Source organism: Amblyraja radiata, chromosome 15, assembly GCF_010909765.2.
Source record: "Amblyraja radiata isolate CabotCenter1 chromosome 15, sAmbRad1.1.pri, whole genome shotgun sequence".
Lineage (NCBI taxonomy): Eukaryota > Metazoa > Chordata > Chondrichthyes > Rajiformes > Rajidae > Amblyraja > Amblyraja radiata.
This window is the reverse complement of record NC_045970.1, coordinates 27,079,178-27,098,829: the sequence shown is the minus strand read 5'-3', so window position 1 is coordinate 27,098,829 and position 19,652 is coordinate 27,079,178. Positions and strand designations below refer to the sequence as shown.

The following is a 19,652-nucleotide window of genomic DNA, read 5'->3' as shown; positions in this document are numbered from 1 at the left end:
TTGTTCTCCCGCCCGTCGCTGTTGCACTGCGTGAGACGCTATGTCGCGCATGCATGCTGGCGGGATCTTCACGTAGTCACTCACGTGATTCCGAAGTAAAATGTTCACCTGGATGTCACTTCAGCCAAGATACAATGGTTGAAAATTTCATTAAAAACAAAATGCTCTTAACATAAAATGCTCCAACAATTTTAAAAAAAGCAACATCACACCATCAGCATAATATGTTGCTCAACACAGTGTTACACAACCGGCCATAAACAGGAACCTTTAAAAAAAATAAAAGTGAGGAATTGTCCGGCCACTTGAATAAAAACAACCCAAGGTTTTCTTGAATAGCATTTACTATGCATTGCCCATTTCTATTCCAGGATAGTGGTGAGCTTGTTTCAACTCAGAGTCTATTAATATAGGTTCCCCTGTAATACTCTTAAGTAGAGGTTCTAGCATTCTGTCTCAAGTGTTTTACGACAGTGATAAATAATGAACTCAGAATGGTGTATAATAGGATTATTTAGTATTCCCATTAAAGTTTCACAGGTAGTCACGTGGTTGGGAAGTGCTGCTATACGAGTCTGAGTGAACTATGATAATAATAATAATAATAATAATAATAATAATAATAATAACAATAATAATAATAATAAGCCTTTATTGTAATTGTACTTAGAAATACAGGTACAATGAAATTAGGAGAGCTACTCCTGATCTGTGCAACCAAAACAAGTCCAAACAAGACAAAGTCACATCCAATACATTCAATATGTTATTTAAAATAGTAGAATAAAATAGTAGATAAATTATATTTATCACACCTAGGTAGAACATTGCATTAGGAGAATATTACACTTTAAAATTTAATAAATACATTAAAATAATTTAAAAAAGAAGAAATATTAGCTGTAGTCTGTTTTATACTGGAATGGATGACAGCATCTCTCATGTCGTGTGGATATTTGAGGAATTTAGAGTGTTGATGGCCCAGGGAAAGAAACTGTTCTTGAGTCTGTTTGTCCGGCTTTTGACGCACATGTACCTCCTACCAGAGGACAGGAGGTTGAACAGGTACTGTCCAGGATGGGAGGGGTCTTTGTTTATTTTCCTGGCTCCACAGAGGCACCGAGAGCTGGAGATGTCTTCCAGGGAAGGCAGAGGGCAGCCGATGATTTTCTGGGCAGTTTGTTCACTCTCTGCAGTGCTCTCCTTTCTGCTGCTGAGCAGCCGGCATAGACATAGAAACATAGAAAATAGGTGCAGGAGTAGGCCATTCGGCCCTTCAAGCCTGCACCGCCATTCAATATGATCATGGCTGATCATCCAACTCAGTATCCTGTACCTGCCTTCTCTCCATACCCCCTGATCCCTTTAGCCACAAGGGCCACATCTAACTGCCTCTTAAACATAGCCAATGAACTGGCCTCAACTACCTTCTGTGGCAGAGAATTCCAGAGATTCACCACTCTCTGTGTGAATTTTTTTTTTCTCATCTCGGTCCTAAAGGATTTCCCTCTTATCCTTAAACTGTGACCCCTTGTTCTGGACTTCCCCAACATCAGGAACAATCTTCCTGCATCTAGCCTGTCCAACCCCTTAAGAATTTTGTACGTTTGTTTTTGTGTATACCACGAGTTTGATTTTTTTTTAAACTCGGGTGAGCTCTTGAATTACCTCGTGCAGTGGGACAGACCCTTTAGCACTCTCAGGAGAAGTGCAATCACTGCTGGGTCTTTTTTTACCACTGCTGAAGTGTTGGCAGACCAGGAGAGGTCCTCCGTGATGTGCGTTCCCAGGAATTTGAAGGTGGAAACCCTCTCGACACAGAGGGGCATGGTTGATGAAGAGCGGGGCATGGTTCGCTCAGTGCCTTCTGTAGTCGATGACCATTTCCTTTGTTTTGCTGATATTAAGTGCCAGGTTGTTCACAGAACACCACTCTGACACTCTGACGCTCAACACCGGCTCAGCGGCGGCGGCGGCACCGGCTCAACACCGGCTCAGCGGCGGCGGCGGCACCGGCTCAGCGGCGGCGGCACCGGCTCAGCGGCGGCGGCAGCGGCACCGGCTCAGCGGCGGCGGTGGCACCGGCTCAGCGGCGGCGGCGGCACCGGCTCAGCGGCGGCGGCACCGGCTCAGCGGCGGCGGCAGCGGCACCGGCTCAGCGGCGGCGGTGGCACCGGCTCAGCGGCGGCGGCGGCACCGGCTCAGCGGCGGCGGCGGCACCGGCTCAACACCGGCGACGGCACCGGCTCAGCGGCGTCGGCGGCACCGGCTCAGCGGCGGCGGCGGCACCGGCTCAGCAGCGGCGGCAGGGGTGCCGGTTCGGCATCGGCGGCGGAGTTGCGCGTCTCGAGTAAGGAGGCCCGACTATGGGTGGACATGGGGATGGGACTGGACTTTGTGCCTTTCCCCACAATGGGAACCATTGTGGGGGGATGTTTTGATGTATCTATCTGAAACTATCTACTACTGTTATGTTGGATTCTTTTTTTATGTGCTGCATGGCAAAAAGAATTTCACTACACCGAAAGGTGTATGTGACAAAATAAATTTGAAATTTGAAATTTGAATTTGACAGCTTCAGGACCTCGTCTCTGTACGCTCCTGATATGAGTCCGACCACTCTGGTGTCATCCGCGAATTTAATAATGGAGTTTGGGGAGTGGATGGGATTGCAGTCGTAAGTGTACAGAGTATAGAGCAGTGGACTCAGCACACAGCCCTGTGGAGAACCAGTGCTGAGAGTGAGGGTGGAGGAGAAGTGGGGGCCCATTTTGACTATTTGTGGGCGGTTAGTGAGGAAGTCCTTTATCCAGGCGCAGATGAGAGGGGGGAAGTCTACAGCTTGTTGACTAGTATGTCTGGGATGATCGTATTAAAAGCTGGGCTATAGTCAATAAAAAGAATGCTTACATAGTTCCAGTCTATTTCAGTTCCAATCTATTTCAGTGTATCCGTTAGATAATTAATTTATTGAAAGATACGGCATGGAAACAGGCCCACACTGACCATGGATCACCGGTGCACACTAGTTCTGTTATCATAAGGTTATAAGTGATAGGAGCAAAACTAGGCCATTCAGCCCATCATGTCTACGCCATTCAATCATGGTTGATTTATCTCTCCTAACCCCAGTCTCCTGCCTTCTCCCCATAACCACTGACACCCGTACTAATCAAGAATCTATCTTTCTGCTTTAAAAATATTAATTGATGGCCTCCACAGCTTCTGTGGCAAAGAATTTCACAGATTCACCACCCTCTGACTAAATAAATTACTTCTCATTTTCCTAAAGGAACATCCTTTAATTATGAGGATATGACCTCTAGTCCTAGACTCCTACTAGTGGAAACATCCTCTTCACATCCACTCTATCCATGCCTTTCACTATTCAGTACATTTCAATGAAGGCCCTTCTCATTCTTCTAAACTCATGTGAGTACAGGCCCACTGTCATCAAACGCTCATCATATGTCATCATATTCCTGGGAACATTCTTGTAAACCATCTCTGGACCCTCTTCAGAGCCAGCACATCCTTCCTCAGATATGGTGCCCAAAATTGCTCACAATAATCCAAATGCGGCCTGACCAGTGCCTTATAGAGTCTCAGCATTACATCCCTGTTTTTGTATTCTCGCCCTCTTGAAATTAATGCTAGCATTGCATTTGTTTCTTTACAAATGATTTGATTTGCAGATTATCTTTTTGGGAATCCTGCACCAGCACTCCCAAGTCCCTTTGCAACTCTGATTTCTGGATTCTCTCCCCATTTAGAAAATAGTCTATGCCTTTATTCTTAGTACCAAAATGCATGACTCCACACTTTACGATATATTCCATCTGCCTCTTCTCTGCCACTCTCCCAACCTGTCCAAGTCCTTCTGCAGAATCCCTGCTATCTCTGCACTACCTGCCCCTCCGCCTATTTTTGTATCATCCGAAAACCTGGCCAAAAAGCCTTCAATCCCCTCATCCAAATCATGAATATACAATGTGAAGAATAGCGGCCCCAGCACCGACCCGTGCAGAACTCCGCTAGTTACTGGCAGTCTCTCCAGTAGTCACTGCTGGTCACTCTGTTTATCCCACTTTCTCATCCACTTCCTACACACTAGGGGCAATTTAACCTACAACCTGCATGTCTTTGGGATGTGGAAGGAAACCGGAGCACCCGGGGAAACACACGTAGTCACAGGGAGAACATGCAAACTCCTCACAGGCAGCACCCAGGGTCAGGATCGAACCCAGGTGTCTGATGCTGAGATACAGCAGCTCTACCAAATATGCAACTGTGCTGCCCTAATTCATTATGTAGACATTGGGTAATGGTGATGGAGGATATAGCTATTTAGACTGTTTTTTTAATTAACTTTCAGGATCTAGGTATCATTGGCAAGGCCAGCATTTATTGTCCATTCCTATCTGCCCTTGAGAAGGTGGTGATTAATCAGTTTTGTGAATGGCAACAATAATTTTGGTGAAGGTGCTTCAACACTGCGGTTGAGTTGCAATGGGTGATATGTGATTCAGGCACTGTTTCATCCCAAATTATGGCAATCTATGTGTTTACTGCAATCACTCTCATTTATACTCTTTAATATCAACTCATTGGCAATAAACATGTTGGATTTCACTTTTTTTTTCCCGGAGTAGGTTGACTTCTTTAGTCTCCAGGCAACATGTGGAATAGGCAGTGGCAACGCCCTTATGGTTTGTTTGGTTATTGAGTACAAGGAAGGTAAATGGGATACAATTCAGAACATTTGACTAATTCAAATTGGATGGTAATGTATATTTTAGGATAAACATGCTTGGGAAAATATTTTTTTAATGTGAGTTAAAGCTTGCCTTCAGTGATCCATGGAACTACTGCAGAAGTTACTTGGCTTTCTGCACTATATGATTCTCAACATTTCAAATGTTTCTAGCAAACCTCAAGCACCAGTCCCCAACAATCCAAGGTTCCTCTAGCTAGGGTGACTAACAATGTAATTCCGTGAGCTTCAATGGTGATAAGTATTCTTCCATTGGCAATGCTCCCTGCTTCCAAGATTGAGACATGTTTTTAAAGTAACCTGAGTGAGTTTTTATAGATGGTATACAATGCAGCCAAGGACTATGTTGATTGTGGAAGGTATGAATCTTTAAGGTGGTAAATAGCGAGCCACCAAATAGGGTGCGTTTGCCTCAATTGGTTGGGGTGGGGGAAGATGGGGAGGGAGTATGGGAGGGGGGGGGCAGGTAGGGTTGGACCACAATGTTTAGTTTGGTTTAGCTTTGTTTAGAGATACAGTGCGGAAACAGGCATTTTGACGCACCGAGTCTACGCCGACCAGCAATCACCAGTACACTAACTATCCTACACACAAGGGACAATTTACAAACCTGCACATCAACCCCCTGTTCAGTCATCAAGGATGATTCTAAGCTTCCAGTCATCTGTCTCTTTAACTCTCAACCTGACCCCCACGCAGAAAATGGCGTTGCTCTGTGTTTGGTCTCCTACACAGTGCTGAGCTTGATGCTCAGAATAATCTTGAGGAACTCTGTACCATCTTTGAACTGAACACATTGTAACCTTTAGGGCTCAATATTGAATTCAACAATTTCAGATAATCAGTTGTGTCAGGGCTGGTCAGTTTTGATGCAAGATTATCTATCTGTAATGTTAATTCACGTTTTCTCTTCTCACAGAGGGTAATTGAACTACTGAGTATTTGTTTTTGTTTTTTAAATTTAACATAGTTTATTATTGTCACGTGCACAGTCTACTTGTTTTTTTATTCTCAAACTGCCTTTATTTATCTTTCTTCACCTGCATTCTGCCAAATACATCATTCTCTGATTAAATGGCCCCAAAAGCAATAGTGTTACTTGGATGACCAGATAAACTCAATCTCCACACTATCACAAACATTCCCTTTGTTCTCTCCATCGCTTAACCTGTTTTTACACCATAAACCATGCTTGTTTTCTTACTTTTCCAGTTCTGCAATAGGGTCATCAACCTGAAGCATCTGTTTCTCTCTTCACAGACGTTGCCTGACCTGCTGAGTATATCCAGCATTTTGTGTTTTATTTCAGTTTTATCATGAAGATAGACACAAAAAGCTGGAGTAACTCAGCGGGTCAGGCAGCATTTCTAGTGCGAAGGGATGGGTGACATTTTGGGTCGAGACCCTTCTTCAGATGCCAAAACATTGTCAGATTGTCGCTGGAATTCAGTTATTCTGTCTTTGGACTAAGGCTGAAATAAAGTCTGGAAATGAATAGTGCTGCCAAATTTAACTGAGCGTTTGAGAGCAGGTTATTCATGAATAAGTGCCCAATGCCCATACAGTTCACATGACACTAGCTCAATTAAATCATATTCTGTAAATTACTACATGCTCCCTGTTAAGTCATATGCTACACAGGCTGGAATTTTTACTCATTTGTAATTCTTATTATTTTAGGTCAATGGTTGTTTTAATGTATGCAAAGTGGATTGGTGTAATAAAAGTTAAAAGAACATATTAATTTTCTAAAATCACTATCATTAGAAACAAATCTAAGTTGATCTATGCACACCGTACAATTATGGTAGACACTTAATGTGTAAACTCATTCTAGGGACTGATTATATCATGAAACATGAATGTTAATCCTAAATGAATCATGGATAGCATGACAGTTTTATTAATCACTTCCCAGTTCTACAGAAGAATGAACCCCGTTAAAATAGTGGAAGGATTGAAGTGTGTAAATTGGGTAACACCAATGCAGAATACATGCAGCGATTTAACAATGTTTTCTTGGAGATGAAAGAAAACAACAAGAAATTCATTCATTTAAAAAAAGTTGAATTTGAAATATGCTATTTAGTTACTGATTTGTTCTTGTTCCTTTAAACTCCATTGTTTTGAAAGAGGTCATGTTGTAATGATAAGTTGAGGTGAATACTATCATCCAATGTTTCTATTGACACTGGCTGATTAACTGAGTTGCTATAAGAATAATCATATGGTTTATTCCTCGTATGTTGCAAAACATACTTGGCGAATATAGTGCGATTCTGATTCTGATTCTGATTCTGATAATGTTCACTTGATAAGTAAAAGATGATTCAATAATTCACTTACTGAACAATTGGACGATTTTGAAGCGTTTTGAAAGCAAATTCACAGGAAACTGAATAGTACTCAAGAGCGTATTCAAGAGAGAGTTAGATTTAGCTCTTAGGGTTAACGGAATCGAGGGATATGGGGAGAAAGAACGGTCTCGACCCGAAATATCATCCATTCCTCTCCAGAGATGCTGCCTGTCCCGCTGAGTTACTCCAGCTTTTTGTGTCTATCTTAAGCAAGAACGTGGTGCTGATTTTGGATGATCAGCCATGATCATATTGAATGGCGGTGCTGGCTCAAAGGGCCGAATAGCCTACTCCTAGAAACCTATTTTCTATGTTTCTATGTACTCCAAAATATGGACCTTATTTATCTGATTTTTACTGTGCCCGTAAAATGTTGTCAGTTCCCTTCTGCGTGGGGTTGACGTCAAATTGTATTTAGCAACATATCACTCCATCCTATTTTGGGACGAGACATTCATGAGGAACAGTCACTCTCCCGACTTAAACCTGATACAATTCGCACATGTGAGCGCCTTGTGGTTGGCAGCTCTGGTGACCACACACAAGCCACATACTGGAGATCAGGGGCCGGCAACGGGCAGCTTCAACCAATAGGCGAGGAACGGGGGACGAGGCAGTCCCAGCTGTGAAATAAAGCAGTTGACTGCCAGCAACAGGTTCGAGCACAGAGGAAGGATAAAGGTCGGGACACACGAAGCACAACTCAGGGGAAAGGGAAAGCTTTTTCGTTGTCCCATTAACCCACAATCAAAATGAACACATCATGCGCCCGCTGTGGATTCGGGGTTTATCCCGCAGAGAAGTTAGTTTGCTTGGATCAGGTAAGTGAAGATTGCCAGACTTTTGTTGAAGTGTCATTATCAACTCAGTTTGTGGACAGTTAATACAATGTTTACTTTCGCTATCTACAGACATGGCACAAGTCTTGCTTTCATTGTGAGGTCTGCAAAATGATCCTGACAGTAAATAATTTTATCAGCCATGAGAAGAAGCCTTATTGCCATGCGTAAGTCATTTTTGATATTAGTGATGGCATCTGTGGCCTATTGATATTTACCAACGTTTATATGTTATTAATGTATCTTTAAAAGATGGCAAATACATGGAAAACATAAAATTAGAAGTACAATGTCATCATTAAACTGTTAAACAAGTCTATTTTTGTTGTTACTGTGTATACTAACAGTCTCGCAGCTATTCTAATTTTAGATATTTATACCACCGGAATTCTTCAATCTATTAATAGTAAGAATAGATTGTATGATTTTGAGAATCTTGCCTGGGTAACTTTAGGTGAAATTGCTCGGCAAAGCTATTGACTCAATTTTCTAAATTACGTGCAATGTTTTTTCCCCCCTTTAATTCGCAGGCACAACCCCAAACTGAACAAGTTCACGAGTATACTTGACACTCCGTTGAACATGAACGTGAAGAAACAAAGTGAGTCAAGTGAGGTGGGTACATATGACTATAAAAGGACAATAAAACATTTTAATCTTAAAGATCATCCAAGATTGAAATCATTTAAACAACTCGAAATAATTTGCAAGAATGGGTTCTGTTTCAATTGAAAACAACAAAGCAGTTATTAAATCGTAAGTAACTAATTATCAGATGACTGAGTATGTCACGTTGCACAGGTTTTGTGGTGAATTCAGAAAACTTTTTCTCTTGCTTTCGGTGACATGCAAATCTTCCAATGAATCTGTGTTAGAGCAGCATCTATTTCTGGATGGCAACTGTGGCATGAAACCTTCGCCTTCAAGCAAAGGTTAAAATCATAGACTCAGCTATACTTATCGTTATTTATTCCTCCTCATGATGTTTTGCTGCTATCAACCACAAATCACCAATCTGGTCCAGAAATACTAAATGAATTGTGCATGACTTTGCATAATGAAACAGATTCTTATTACGTTGGTGTTGTAGACTTGAAAGGAAAATCACGATAACTTTGTCTGGAACATATTCTGCCTTGTGTACAACAAAAACGTTCGCGATCACCTTAGCATGTCCTTTACCATTAATGTTTATTGGTATAACATTATTTTTAACCACTAATATCTTATACTACAGTTGAACTTTAGTTCTGGTATAGTTGAAATTGTTCTCTAGTAATTGGAATCTGAATTTTAATTCTTAACTGAGTATAGTCTATTTTCCTTCCGTTTTAATAAGACCACATCTCTTTTGTGTTAACTTACAAACAAATGAATAAAAATCATCTAATACTTTCCAATATACTTTCTGACTGATACCAGTAACTGAATATCATAGGAACAAGAATTGTGCTTTAAAAAATGAATTAATTGAGATCAGGAAATTTGTTTTTGAAATAGTAATCTTTCTTTAATGCTCGCCTAAAACCAGCGCTGTCAATACAGACTTGTGTGTTTAAAGTTGAATGTTATCAATATGAGGCCATTTATTGGAAGTGAAATTCCGTTTTTTCCTTTGTTAATTTGTGACTTTAGCTACATTGTTTCATCTGCTCTCTATTAAATCTATTGTGTTTCTTGCGCTTCTAATGTGAGTTTGCTTGTAAGGGTCTCCTGGCGCTGATCTTCATCTTTCATAGCAGAATTATTTGAAAGGAAGTGTTTGACTCAATCTACGCAATTTAAGTGATATAATTTACCTGTTACTCTGAAGCTAACAATACTTAACTTTGATAGACACAAAATGCAGGTGTAACTCAGCGGGTGAGGCAGCATCTCTGAAGAAAATGGACATTTCAGGTCAGGACCCTTCTTCAGATCTGCAGCATTACTCCAGCATTTGTGTCTATCTTTGGTATAAACCAGCATCTGCAGTTCCTTATTATTACATTTTAATACTTAACTTTGAACAGCTCTACAAGAAGATGTGGCACGCATCAGAGCTATTACAAATAATTTATATTAAAACGTTTTTTTCCCTTCATTTAGCATGTGTGAACATTACCAGCATGTACTGCTCATCTCTAATTGCTCGGTAGAGCTGCCTCCTCAAACTGTTGCAGTCCATGTAAGAAGGAGGTCTCAATGTGGTATTGCAGGATGTAGATTCCATAATAATATAAGACCAGAGAGAGAATTCTAAGTCAGGCCAGGTCTCATCACGGGAAGGAAACTAGGAGATATCTCATGCATTTACAGTGCTTGATTTTCTTGGTGCTAGAGATGGCTGGCTTGGGGGAAACGCTGTTGAGGAAACCTTGGCAATCTGTGGCAACACGTTCTCTAGATGGCATAACTGCAGATGTGGTCCTTTGTAGTAGAGGCACTGAAATTTTAGAATAGCTGATGGAGTGCCAATCCATTGTGATGCCTTGGATGGTTTTCTGCTTCTTGAATGGTGTTGGAACTGCATTTTACCAGCAAGTGGGGATTATTTAGATAGAAGATAGTGGAAAGGCTTTGGTGAGTTGGGAGGCGAGTCGGGAGAGTACCACAATGGTACTGCCACACAGTTCCAGCCATCCAAGTTCGATCCTGGGCTCTGCTTCTGTTTGTGTGGAGATAGCACCTTTACAGTGTGGTCATGTGAGATTTCTCCAGTACTGCAGCTTCCACCCACATGCCAAGTGCTTGTAGGTAAGTTAATTGACTGCTGTCAATCAACCCTAATGTCGCTGGAAGGTATGTGACTCAGGCAGAGTTGATGGAGTTAGAGAGAGAGAGAATAGATTGCAGGAACTAAATGGGGGAGTGGGCTAGATAACTTCACTCTGAGAGCCAGCATTGACTCGATGGGCCAGGTGGCCTCCTGTTACTAGAAATGAGGGTCTCCAGTCAGTGACTTGATCGATTAGCAATAATGGCTAATCCAGTAATGATTTTGGTCAATGGTGGATCCCAGGATATTGATGGAATGGGGATTAATGATGGTGCCGGTGAATCATTGATACATGATGGCAAAGCCATTGATTGGCAAGGATAACGACTCTTTTGTGATGAAATGAAGATAAATTGTGACAAGAACATTACTATGGTGAGGATCCTTAAAAGACATTGTAAAATTCATTATCATAAACTGTCTGCTGAATTTTTGTATTTAGATTAAGTATCGTGAAGATGCCGAAAAATACAAATCAGTTTTTCAGTGGGATATAAGATCGAAGCAACTAGAGCATGCCTGTACTGTTGGACGACTCGCCAGTAAGGTACGTGACTTGATCCAATTGTCTATTGTGGGCATCATAACTAGGCTTTAATTACACGATGCCACAACTTGGTTAGAATCCATCACACAACCTAAGTGAGTTCCTGGGATGGTGTGTAAGGTAGTGCCTCGACCTATCCCTTCAAAGCAATTCATTTTGAGTTTCCACATTAAAAGCCTCCCTTTATTGAGATGCAGGGTAAAGACGGTGCAGTTATTTCAGATGGCACCAAGTACTTTCTTATTGTGGATAGACACAAAATGCTGGAGTAACTCAGCGGGTCAGGCAGTATCTCTGGAGAACATGGATGATAGGCTATGTTTCTGTCCAGAACCCTTCTTCAGACTTGGGCAATGCTAGGCGTTGGAACCTTTCTTCAGACTCGTGATCCTTGTTCTCAGGGGATGCTGCCTGCCCCACTGAGTTACTGCAGCATTTTGTGTCTATCATTGGTATAAACCAGCAGTTCCCTGTTATTCCATTCTTCCTTACCACAGTCATTTTAGTCGTCGAGTGGGGTACGATGAAGGGTCTTCTCACTGAGCGCATGAACCTTAATGCAATCTGCAGCAGAGATGTGGACAGGCATTGCCCCAGTAGAATGTTAGAACCTGTGTGGTCAATAGTAATAAAACATTGGAGAGATGTAAAATGGGCTTCTCACTAATTATCATCGATTTTAAACTATTGATCAAAATCATATATTATCACCTGACATTTGCAACAATTGATTTGAGATTTTAGTTTAATTTAGAGATACAGCGCGGAAACAGGCCCTTCAGCCTACCGAGTCTGCACCTACCAGCGATCGCTGCATATTAACATTATCCTACACACACTAGGGGCAATTTTTACATTTACCAAGCCAATTAACCTAAAAAACCTGTACGTCTTTGGAGTGTAAAAGGAAACCGAATCTCAGATAAAACCCACGCGGTCACGGGGAGAACGTACAAACTCCCTACAGACAGCACCCGTAGTCAGGATCAAACCCGTGTCCGCAGTGTTGCAAGCGCTGTAAGACACCAACTCTACCGGTGCACCACCGTGCCGTCCTAAAATCTAAAGCAAAAGAGGAGGCCTGTCCTTTCTTTTGCAATTTTGCTGGCAAGTTTATTAAAATGTGGGGCTCAAGGTTGAGGCTTGAATATAGACTCTCAACCCTAGAGCTTCAGTGTCTGTACTCAAGCACTAAAGGTTGAAAATCGGATGTGACCCCTGCAATGTTTCAATGTTCAGTGTTTCCCCTTTTATTTCTGTGGACTTGTTTACACATTAAAACAAATATGAACGAGCTTTTAAAAATACTCTGGTTTGCAGGTGCAATACACTAAAGAATGGGATGAAACAAAGGAGTCCTATCACCTCCCACCAGGCATTCTCCAAGCCCAGAAAAATATGAATCTTATCAGTGAGGTAACATATGACTACTTGCTCTTTTTAAGTTAATTACATTTTTATGTTGTACATTTTAAGATTTGTCACATTATAAATCAAGTGATTTTCTCATTTTTCTAACATTACAGAATGCTTATCAGTCTACTTATGGAGGAGATAACAGTTGGTATTCTACTAGTCTTATGAGCCCAGAGGTTGTACAAGTTGCCCAGAAGCAAAAAGCTATCAGTGACGTAAGTGAAGGGGGATTTATTTAGTTTATATTTTCAGCATTAAGAAATTTGTGTAATGCCCTGTTGTACCCAGAGATCTTTTTAAATTATGCTTTAAGGCTCAGATCAGCAGCCTAATTATTTTTTCCCTGCGGGGATTTTCTCTGAGTGCTCCAGTTTCCTCCCACACTCTAAAGATGCACAGATGTGTAGGTTAATTGCCTTTGGTAAAATTGTAAATTGTCCCTAGTGTGTGTGTGTGTGTGTAGGCTAGTGTTAGTGGGCGTGGATCGCTAGTCGGCGTGGAGTCGGTGGGCCGAAGAGCCTGTTCCCACGCTTTATCTCTAAACTAAACTAAAACAATTATAGGCCGCTTACTGCTAAATGATAAGGATTTAATTTATATACAGAATATAGTTCACTCGTGAGTGATGCAGGACAATATATATAAAGAATATACTTGCGCCTCATAACAATATGGATTGATATTCATTCTTGCACTGTTGTAACAGTTTGGTCGTTTAATTATTGAATAGATGGTAATAATTTTATCTGACTGCCAGAGTGAACTAAACTGTAATGGAACAAGCATTTGAGCCAGTTATCCAAAACCCGACACACAAACATGGAGCTGTGGCAATCAATGGAGTGCAGTAACAGGCAACCAGTGGACATAGGCTGGCAGAATGGATAGATAAATGGCCAATAACATTTGATGAAGTGTGAAATGATACACTTTGTTGGAAAGAATAAGGACGGATGAATGGCTTAGTCTTGAGGAAGAACAATCAGAGCTTCTATGTCTGTAAATCTTTGAACATGCCACAGCATACTGAGGGAACTGGTAGTACAACACATAGGATACAGCACTTCTTAAATAAAGGCAAGGAATATATGACTGGAGTATTCCTTTCAATTCTGGTCTCTACACTACAGGCTCTGTAGATCCTAGCATGGCTGCAGAAAATATGTTTCATAAAACATAGAACATAGAACTGTACAGCACAGGATCAGGCACTTCAACAATGCCAGTGCCGAATATAATGCCCAGTTAAACTAATCTTCTCCGCTTGCACATAATCCATATCCCGCTATTCCCGCATATCCATGTGTCTAAAAGCCTCCTAAATGCCACTGTCATATCTGTTTCCACCACAACCCGTGGCAATGCCTTCCAGGCACCTCTCATTTACTATGTAATGAAAACATGCCCTGTACATCTCCTTTAAACTTCGCCCCTCTTACCTCAAAGCTATGCCCTCCAGCTTTTAACATCTAACCCTGGGAAAAAGGTTATCACTGTCTACCCTATCCATGCCTCTCACAATTTTATGTGCTTCTATCAGGTCTCCCCGCAGCCTTCAACACTCCATAGAAAATAATACAAGTTTGTCCAAACTTTCTTTATAGCTAATAGTCTCTAATCCAAGCAGCATTAAGGAAAACCTCTTCTGAGCCCTTCTGAAAGCCTTCACACCCTTCTTGTAATAGGCGACCAGAACTGTGTACAATACTCCAAATGCAGCCCAACCAAAGTCCCCCATAGTGGTAACATGACTTCCTGACTCTTAAACTCAATGCCCTGACTGAAAAATGCAAGCATACCATCCACCTTCTTCATCACTCTATCTACCTGTGTGTTGCCACATTCGGGGAGTTATGGACTTGGACCCCAAGATCCCTCCATACATCAATGCTTTTAAGGGTCTTGCCATTCACTTTCCCCTGATATTCAACCTCCCAAAGTGCAGCACATCACACTTGCTCTGTCATTTCTCCTCCCATTTCTGTAGCTGATACTTTGCCAATCTTCTTCTCTATTCACAGCTCCATCAATTTTGGCAAAGTCTGCAAACCTACTAACCAACCCATTGTGATTATTGTCCAACACATCTACATATTTGACCAGTTTTAGGGATGAGACTAATTTCCTGAATACATGTCCAAATTAAACTAGGCTAACCACATTAACATGGCCTGGCGTGATGCATTTTGGTTTGCTGATCTTCCATTCAGAAGTCTAAGCAGAGTTCTTGACAATCAGCCAAACTTGGACAGGGTTGCTGTCAAATAGTTAATTGAAAGTAATGTTTTTTTATGGAGAATCTAGGATGCTACTAAATAGTATTTTCAGAAGATGGAAATGATTTTAATTGTTGAAGTTGAGCACAATGAATTCCTTTGTAATCCTTTTGGCGATACAGTGTTACAGTTGGTGGAAATGCTGCCTTATGGTGCCAGAGACTCGGGTTCGATCCTGACCTCAGGTGCTGTCTGTATGGAGTTTGAACATTATCCCTGTGACTGTGTAGGTTTACATCGGGTGCTCCGGTTTCCTCCAACATCCCAAAGACGTGCGGGTTCATAGGTTAATTGGCCTCTGTAAATTGCCCCTAGTGTGTTGGGAGTGGATGAAAGCACGATAACGTCGAACTAGTGTGAACAGGCGATCGATGGTTGGTGGATACTCGTGGCCCAAAGGGACTGTCTACAGGCTGCATCTTTCAATCAATTCAATTTCCTGACTGAAATATATGCATGGAATTGAATAGCATCTTTCTTAATATTCTCCTCACTTACACATCTAGTCAGAGAGTTCTATCATAATCTCTTGCGGATGTTATGTAGTCCAAACTGCATGTTTTGTTTCAGTATTTCTTATCAATGTTTTTAAAAATTTTTTGCTGTGACAACAGTTTGCAGTGAATAACAGGATATTTTGTATAATGTGTTCCAGGAGCATTATGGTTGTAATGTCTAATCCTGAGTTGAGCAGAATATGAAAGATGGTGCAAGATTTGATTGAGTATATTAAGTTTTCAGATGTTCATGTAAATCTTAGTTGTCCATTTTTAATGTTTTATAGAATTTCCACTTGTACATCTTCAATAGGGTGGCACAGTGGTGCTGCTGGTAGAGCTACTATGCCACAGCGCCAGAGACCCGGGTTCAATCCTGACCTCGGTTGCTGTCTGTGTGAAGTTGGCATGTTCTCCTTGTGTCATCTTGGGTTAATTGGCCACTAAATTGTCCCTACAGTGTGGGAAGTGAACGTGCAAGTGGGATGATGTAGAATTAGTGTGAATGGTTGATGGATGTTCAGCATACACTCGATAGGCCGAAGGACATGTTTCCACGCCGTATCTATCAATCAATTCGATCAATTTTATGTTACATTTGCACCAGGGCATTAGATTTAGTTAGTTTACCATACTCTGTTCAAGGCAATGCCTTTAACATTTGTTTACATAAGTGGTTTCCTAAGTATATGCACTTTATTTGTTGCACTCTATTTTTTATCATGGTCAGTTCCTTTGTTTACTGCAGTAATTTTCTTTGAGCCCGTTTGGTCACAATCTCCCAGCTTCAATAACTGCAACTTAAACGGGATTAATGCTAAGTTGACAATAAAATAAATTGCAGATGTTGGAAATCTGAAATTATAATAATAGGAAATGCTGGAAATACCTAGCAAGGCAGGTAGCATCTGTGGAGAAGAAAACCAAGTTAACATTTCAGGATAGACAGATAGATGGTCTGAAGAAGGGTCTCGACCCGAAATGTCACCCATTCCTTTTATCCAGAGATGCTACCTGTCCCGCTGAATTACTCCATCATTTTGTGTCTATCTTCGGTGTAAACTAGCATCTGCAGTTCCTTCCTTAACATTTCAGGTTGATGGTCTTTCATTGGGACAAGAACAAGTTATAAAACTAGCATGCTTTTAATTTCCAGAAGAAGGGCAGAACTATGGGGAAATAAATGATAGAGTAGAGAGTTAGAGAGACCAAATGTATGTTGCAATCTTTGGCTAAAGTCCATTTCAGATTTGGAAACATCAGTGTGGAAAGATTCGCTTCAGGCCACCGAGTCCACACCAACCATCGATCACCCATACACTAGTTCCGTGTTATTCCACTTTCGAAGGCTACACACCAGGGGCAATTTACATAAGCCAATTAACCTGCAGACCTGCACGTCTTTGGAATGTGTAGAGGGGTGGGGTGGGGGGGGGGGGGGGGGGGGAACCCACCAGGTCACATGGGGAACATACAAACCCCGCACAAACAGCACCTGTAGTGAGGATTGAACCTTGGCCTCTGGTGCTGTGATACCAAATATTAATCTCTCTTTTCCCCTTGTGGCCTTATTCTCTGTGAGTGCGTAGGGTAATTTAAGGAATTTTTCAAAAACAATTTCAAACTTCGTTTTATGGTATTAGCACTGAATTTGGCAATTGAACACAATATTACAATCAGTTATTGCTTGTCAGTCTGAGAATTTTCAGATCATAACAGTTAGTATAGCACTATAAATAATATTATAGTGCTATTGTAGATTCATAATAAGTATGTATAAAAAATTATTAGTTATGCTGTGAACTGCAGATCTCTTGTCACTTCTTTAGATCTAACTTAAAGGATAATTATTCTCTTTAAACATAAAAAATATTTGTTTTTAAGTAAGATCTCATTTGATGTATTGATGTATATATAATGGTTCAAAGTTAGCATTTTATGTGGGAGAATGTTGTGACATAATGACAACATGACTTGTATCTTAAGACAAATTACCACAGTGGTGAAATTATGTTATTTTTTTGCTTTCATGAATGTGGCGGATGCTAACCACTTGAACTGAAGTGATAAGAAAGCTACACAAACTTTACTTTGAAGTGTAGAATTCTCATTTTTCTCTGTTCCACTTCTTTTAAGTTATTTCTCAATCTTGCACCCGGCTCAATGATGAGACTTGTATTCAGATTTTCACCTTCTGTAATGATACTAAACCATCATTGAAAGTACTTTGAATTTCTGCAAAGAGCGAAATGCATTGTGAAAATCTAAACTTATTAATTAAAAAAAAATCATTTCATTTTACTCCTGAGTGGCTATCAAGAATTTTAACACAAAGATGCCTATATTTCTTAGCGAACAGGGATCTAAGTGAAAGTACTGTAAAAGCTGCAGTTAAGAGGCAAATTTCACAACCAAAGAGTACTTGATGTGCATTGCAAGCTATGACATAGTTTCAAAGAATGGTCACGGTTGTAAAGTAGAAAATATCGCAGCTGATCTGATCACAGCAAGATCCTATAAACAGCAGTAATAATGAGAAGGCAGTGGATGATGATTGAAGGGTAAGTACCGGCCTTGACAAGAAGGTTAATGGCCCTTTACAGAATCTACATAATCTATGAGAAGCTTTGCCTTAATGTTTCATATGGAGGACTTCACTCTCATAGTCCCACATCCTTTCAGTGATGGGGAATGCAAAAGGGGCCATTTTTATTTCTCTATACTGAGGCCTAATATTTTGCCCACTTGTTTCTAAATGTTATATGTGTCCCAATATTAATTTAAAAAACTGTACACTTTAAACAGTAGGTAATCTAATGCTAAACCCCATGGGGAAAATTGTCATGTTTTAAAGATTTTTTTAAAAGCAATTAAAGGGGACATTTATCTGAAGTTGTTTGGTGTTAATAAAATCTGATAGTTTTGTTTGTTTATTCTGCTTTAAAATTGGGAAAGGTTATGTTAATGTGTTTAAAAAAAATGTTTGTTCAGTTTTGAATTAGCATTTATAATACCTATTTGTTTCTAATTAATATTTCATTGTAAAGAAGCCCATCAATAAATGGCAACGTTAATCAATGAGTGGCTTATGTTATTGGCAGAAACAGAATTTATGACTATAATACTTCATTGATAATTCTCTGTTGGATCTGCAGTATTTTTGATGGCATGTATTTGGTGCCTAAATTATGTGTTGGATTATGGGAAATTTGCTGCTTATAGTGTGGCATAGCCAATTTTAGGAAGTTCGTTCTCCAACTTGAGTTCACTATGCATGTTTCTGGAATGCGATAATGATGGACTCAGTTTCATCTGCTAATGAGCCATGTTGGCTTGGGTGCAGTGAAGAGGTCTAGGTGTGTGCCTGAGAGGTGCCAATTACCTCTGCCAATCTGGATCTGAATATCTGTTTCTGGCCATTTACCAGACTGGATTGTGGCTAACTGCAATTTGCACTGCAGTCAGTTTTCTTTTCCAGGTTCTGAGCAAGAAGCCAAGTGTGCATAAAGGATCTTTACAGACTGCCTCCAAAAGGCTAATTAAAACATACTTGACATGAGCTGGAGTCAGGAGGAGAAGTAGCAAATACAGTTGGCCAAATGCAGTGTCCCCATCTGATGGCTTCTTCCATTAATGCGAGCATTGTCTTAAACCAGAGCCACAGTTCACCATTCTGGCTGTTTCAGGTTACTGGGGCTGGGAACGATGCTGTGACTGCCCAACAAACAAATGGGTCTGGCAGACTACTTTTGTACACTTATTATACCAGCTTACCCATAATAAGTGCACAAAAGGCACGTCCAATTTGCAGCTAGATGAATCCAAATCAATCTGAAAAGCAAGCACAACCTATCAAGTACCGTTTAATTTAATAAGTAATATAAAGTTAAAATATTTTCCCACTTTAGCAGTAGAGGTGAGCATCAGAAGAAAAGCAAACCTGAAATCTGGTGAAATGTTATTGATTTCCCCAGTGTTTATAGCATTGTGTGTTTTTATTTAAGTCAGCATTCAATACTTTTGCTCATCACCTTTTAAATTTTGCATCCCAGTTTCAACATAGGGATGAGAAGGACATTGAAGAAAAATGGAGCCAAGCAGCAGGTGCTGAATTAGCCATGAGGAGAGAGAATTCAGTAAAGTACACCCAGGTTGGTTAGACAACGAGAGGCAATGTTGGTACTCAAA

The 19,652-nt window shown here is 40.7% G+C and overlaps 1 protein-coding gene across 4 annotated transcripts in view; it reads left to right on the top strand.

Moving 5' to 3' along the window:
• The first annotated feature begins 7,725 nt into the window (after positions 1-7,725).
• Positions 7,726-19,652, top strand: part of LOC116981127 (nebulin related anchoring protein) — an 83,291-nt gene continuing 71,364 nt past the window's right edge. For 2 of the 4 annotated variants that reach the window (XM_033033902.1, XM_033033904.1), the window contains exons 1-7: positions 7,726-7,952; positions 8,043-8,137; positions 8,501-8,585; positions 11,171-11,275; positions 12,596-12,691; positions 12,802-12,906; positions 19,517-19,615. In XM_033033902.1, the coding sequence (XP_032889793.1) occupies positions 7,884-7,952; positions 8,043-8,137; positions 8,501-8,585; positions 11,171-11,275; positions 12,596-12,691; positions 12,802-12,906; positions 19,517-19,615 (654 nt within the window). In that variant the 5' untranslated portion in view covers positions 7,726-7,883. The remainder of the gene's footprint in view (positions 7,953-8,042; positions 8,138-8,500; positions 8,586-11,170; positions 11,276-12,595; positions 12,692-12,801; positions 12,907-19,516; positions 19,616-19,652) is intronic. The other 2 variants (XM_033033903.1, XM_033033901.1) reach the window with 1 other exon arrangement.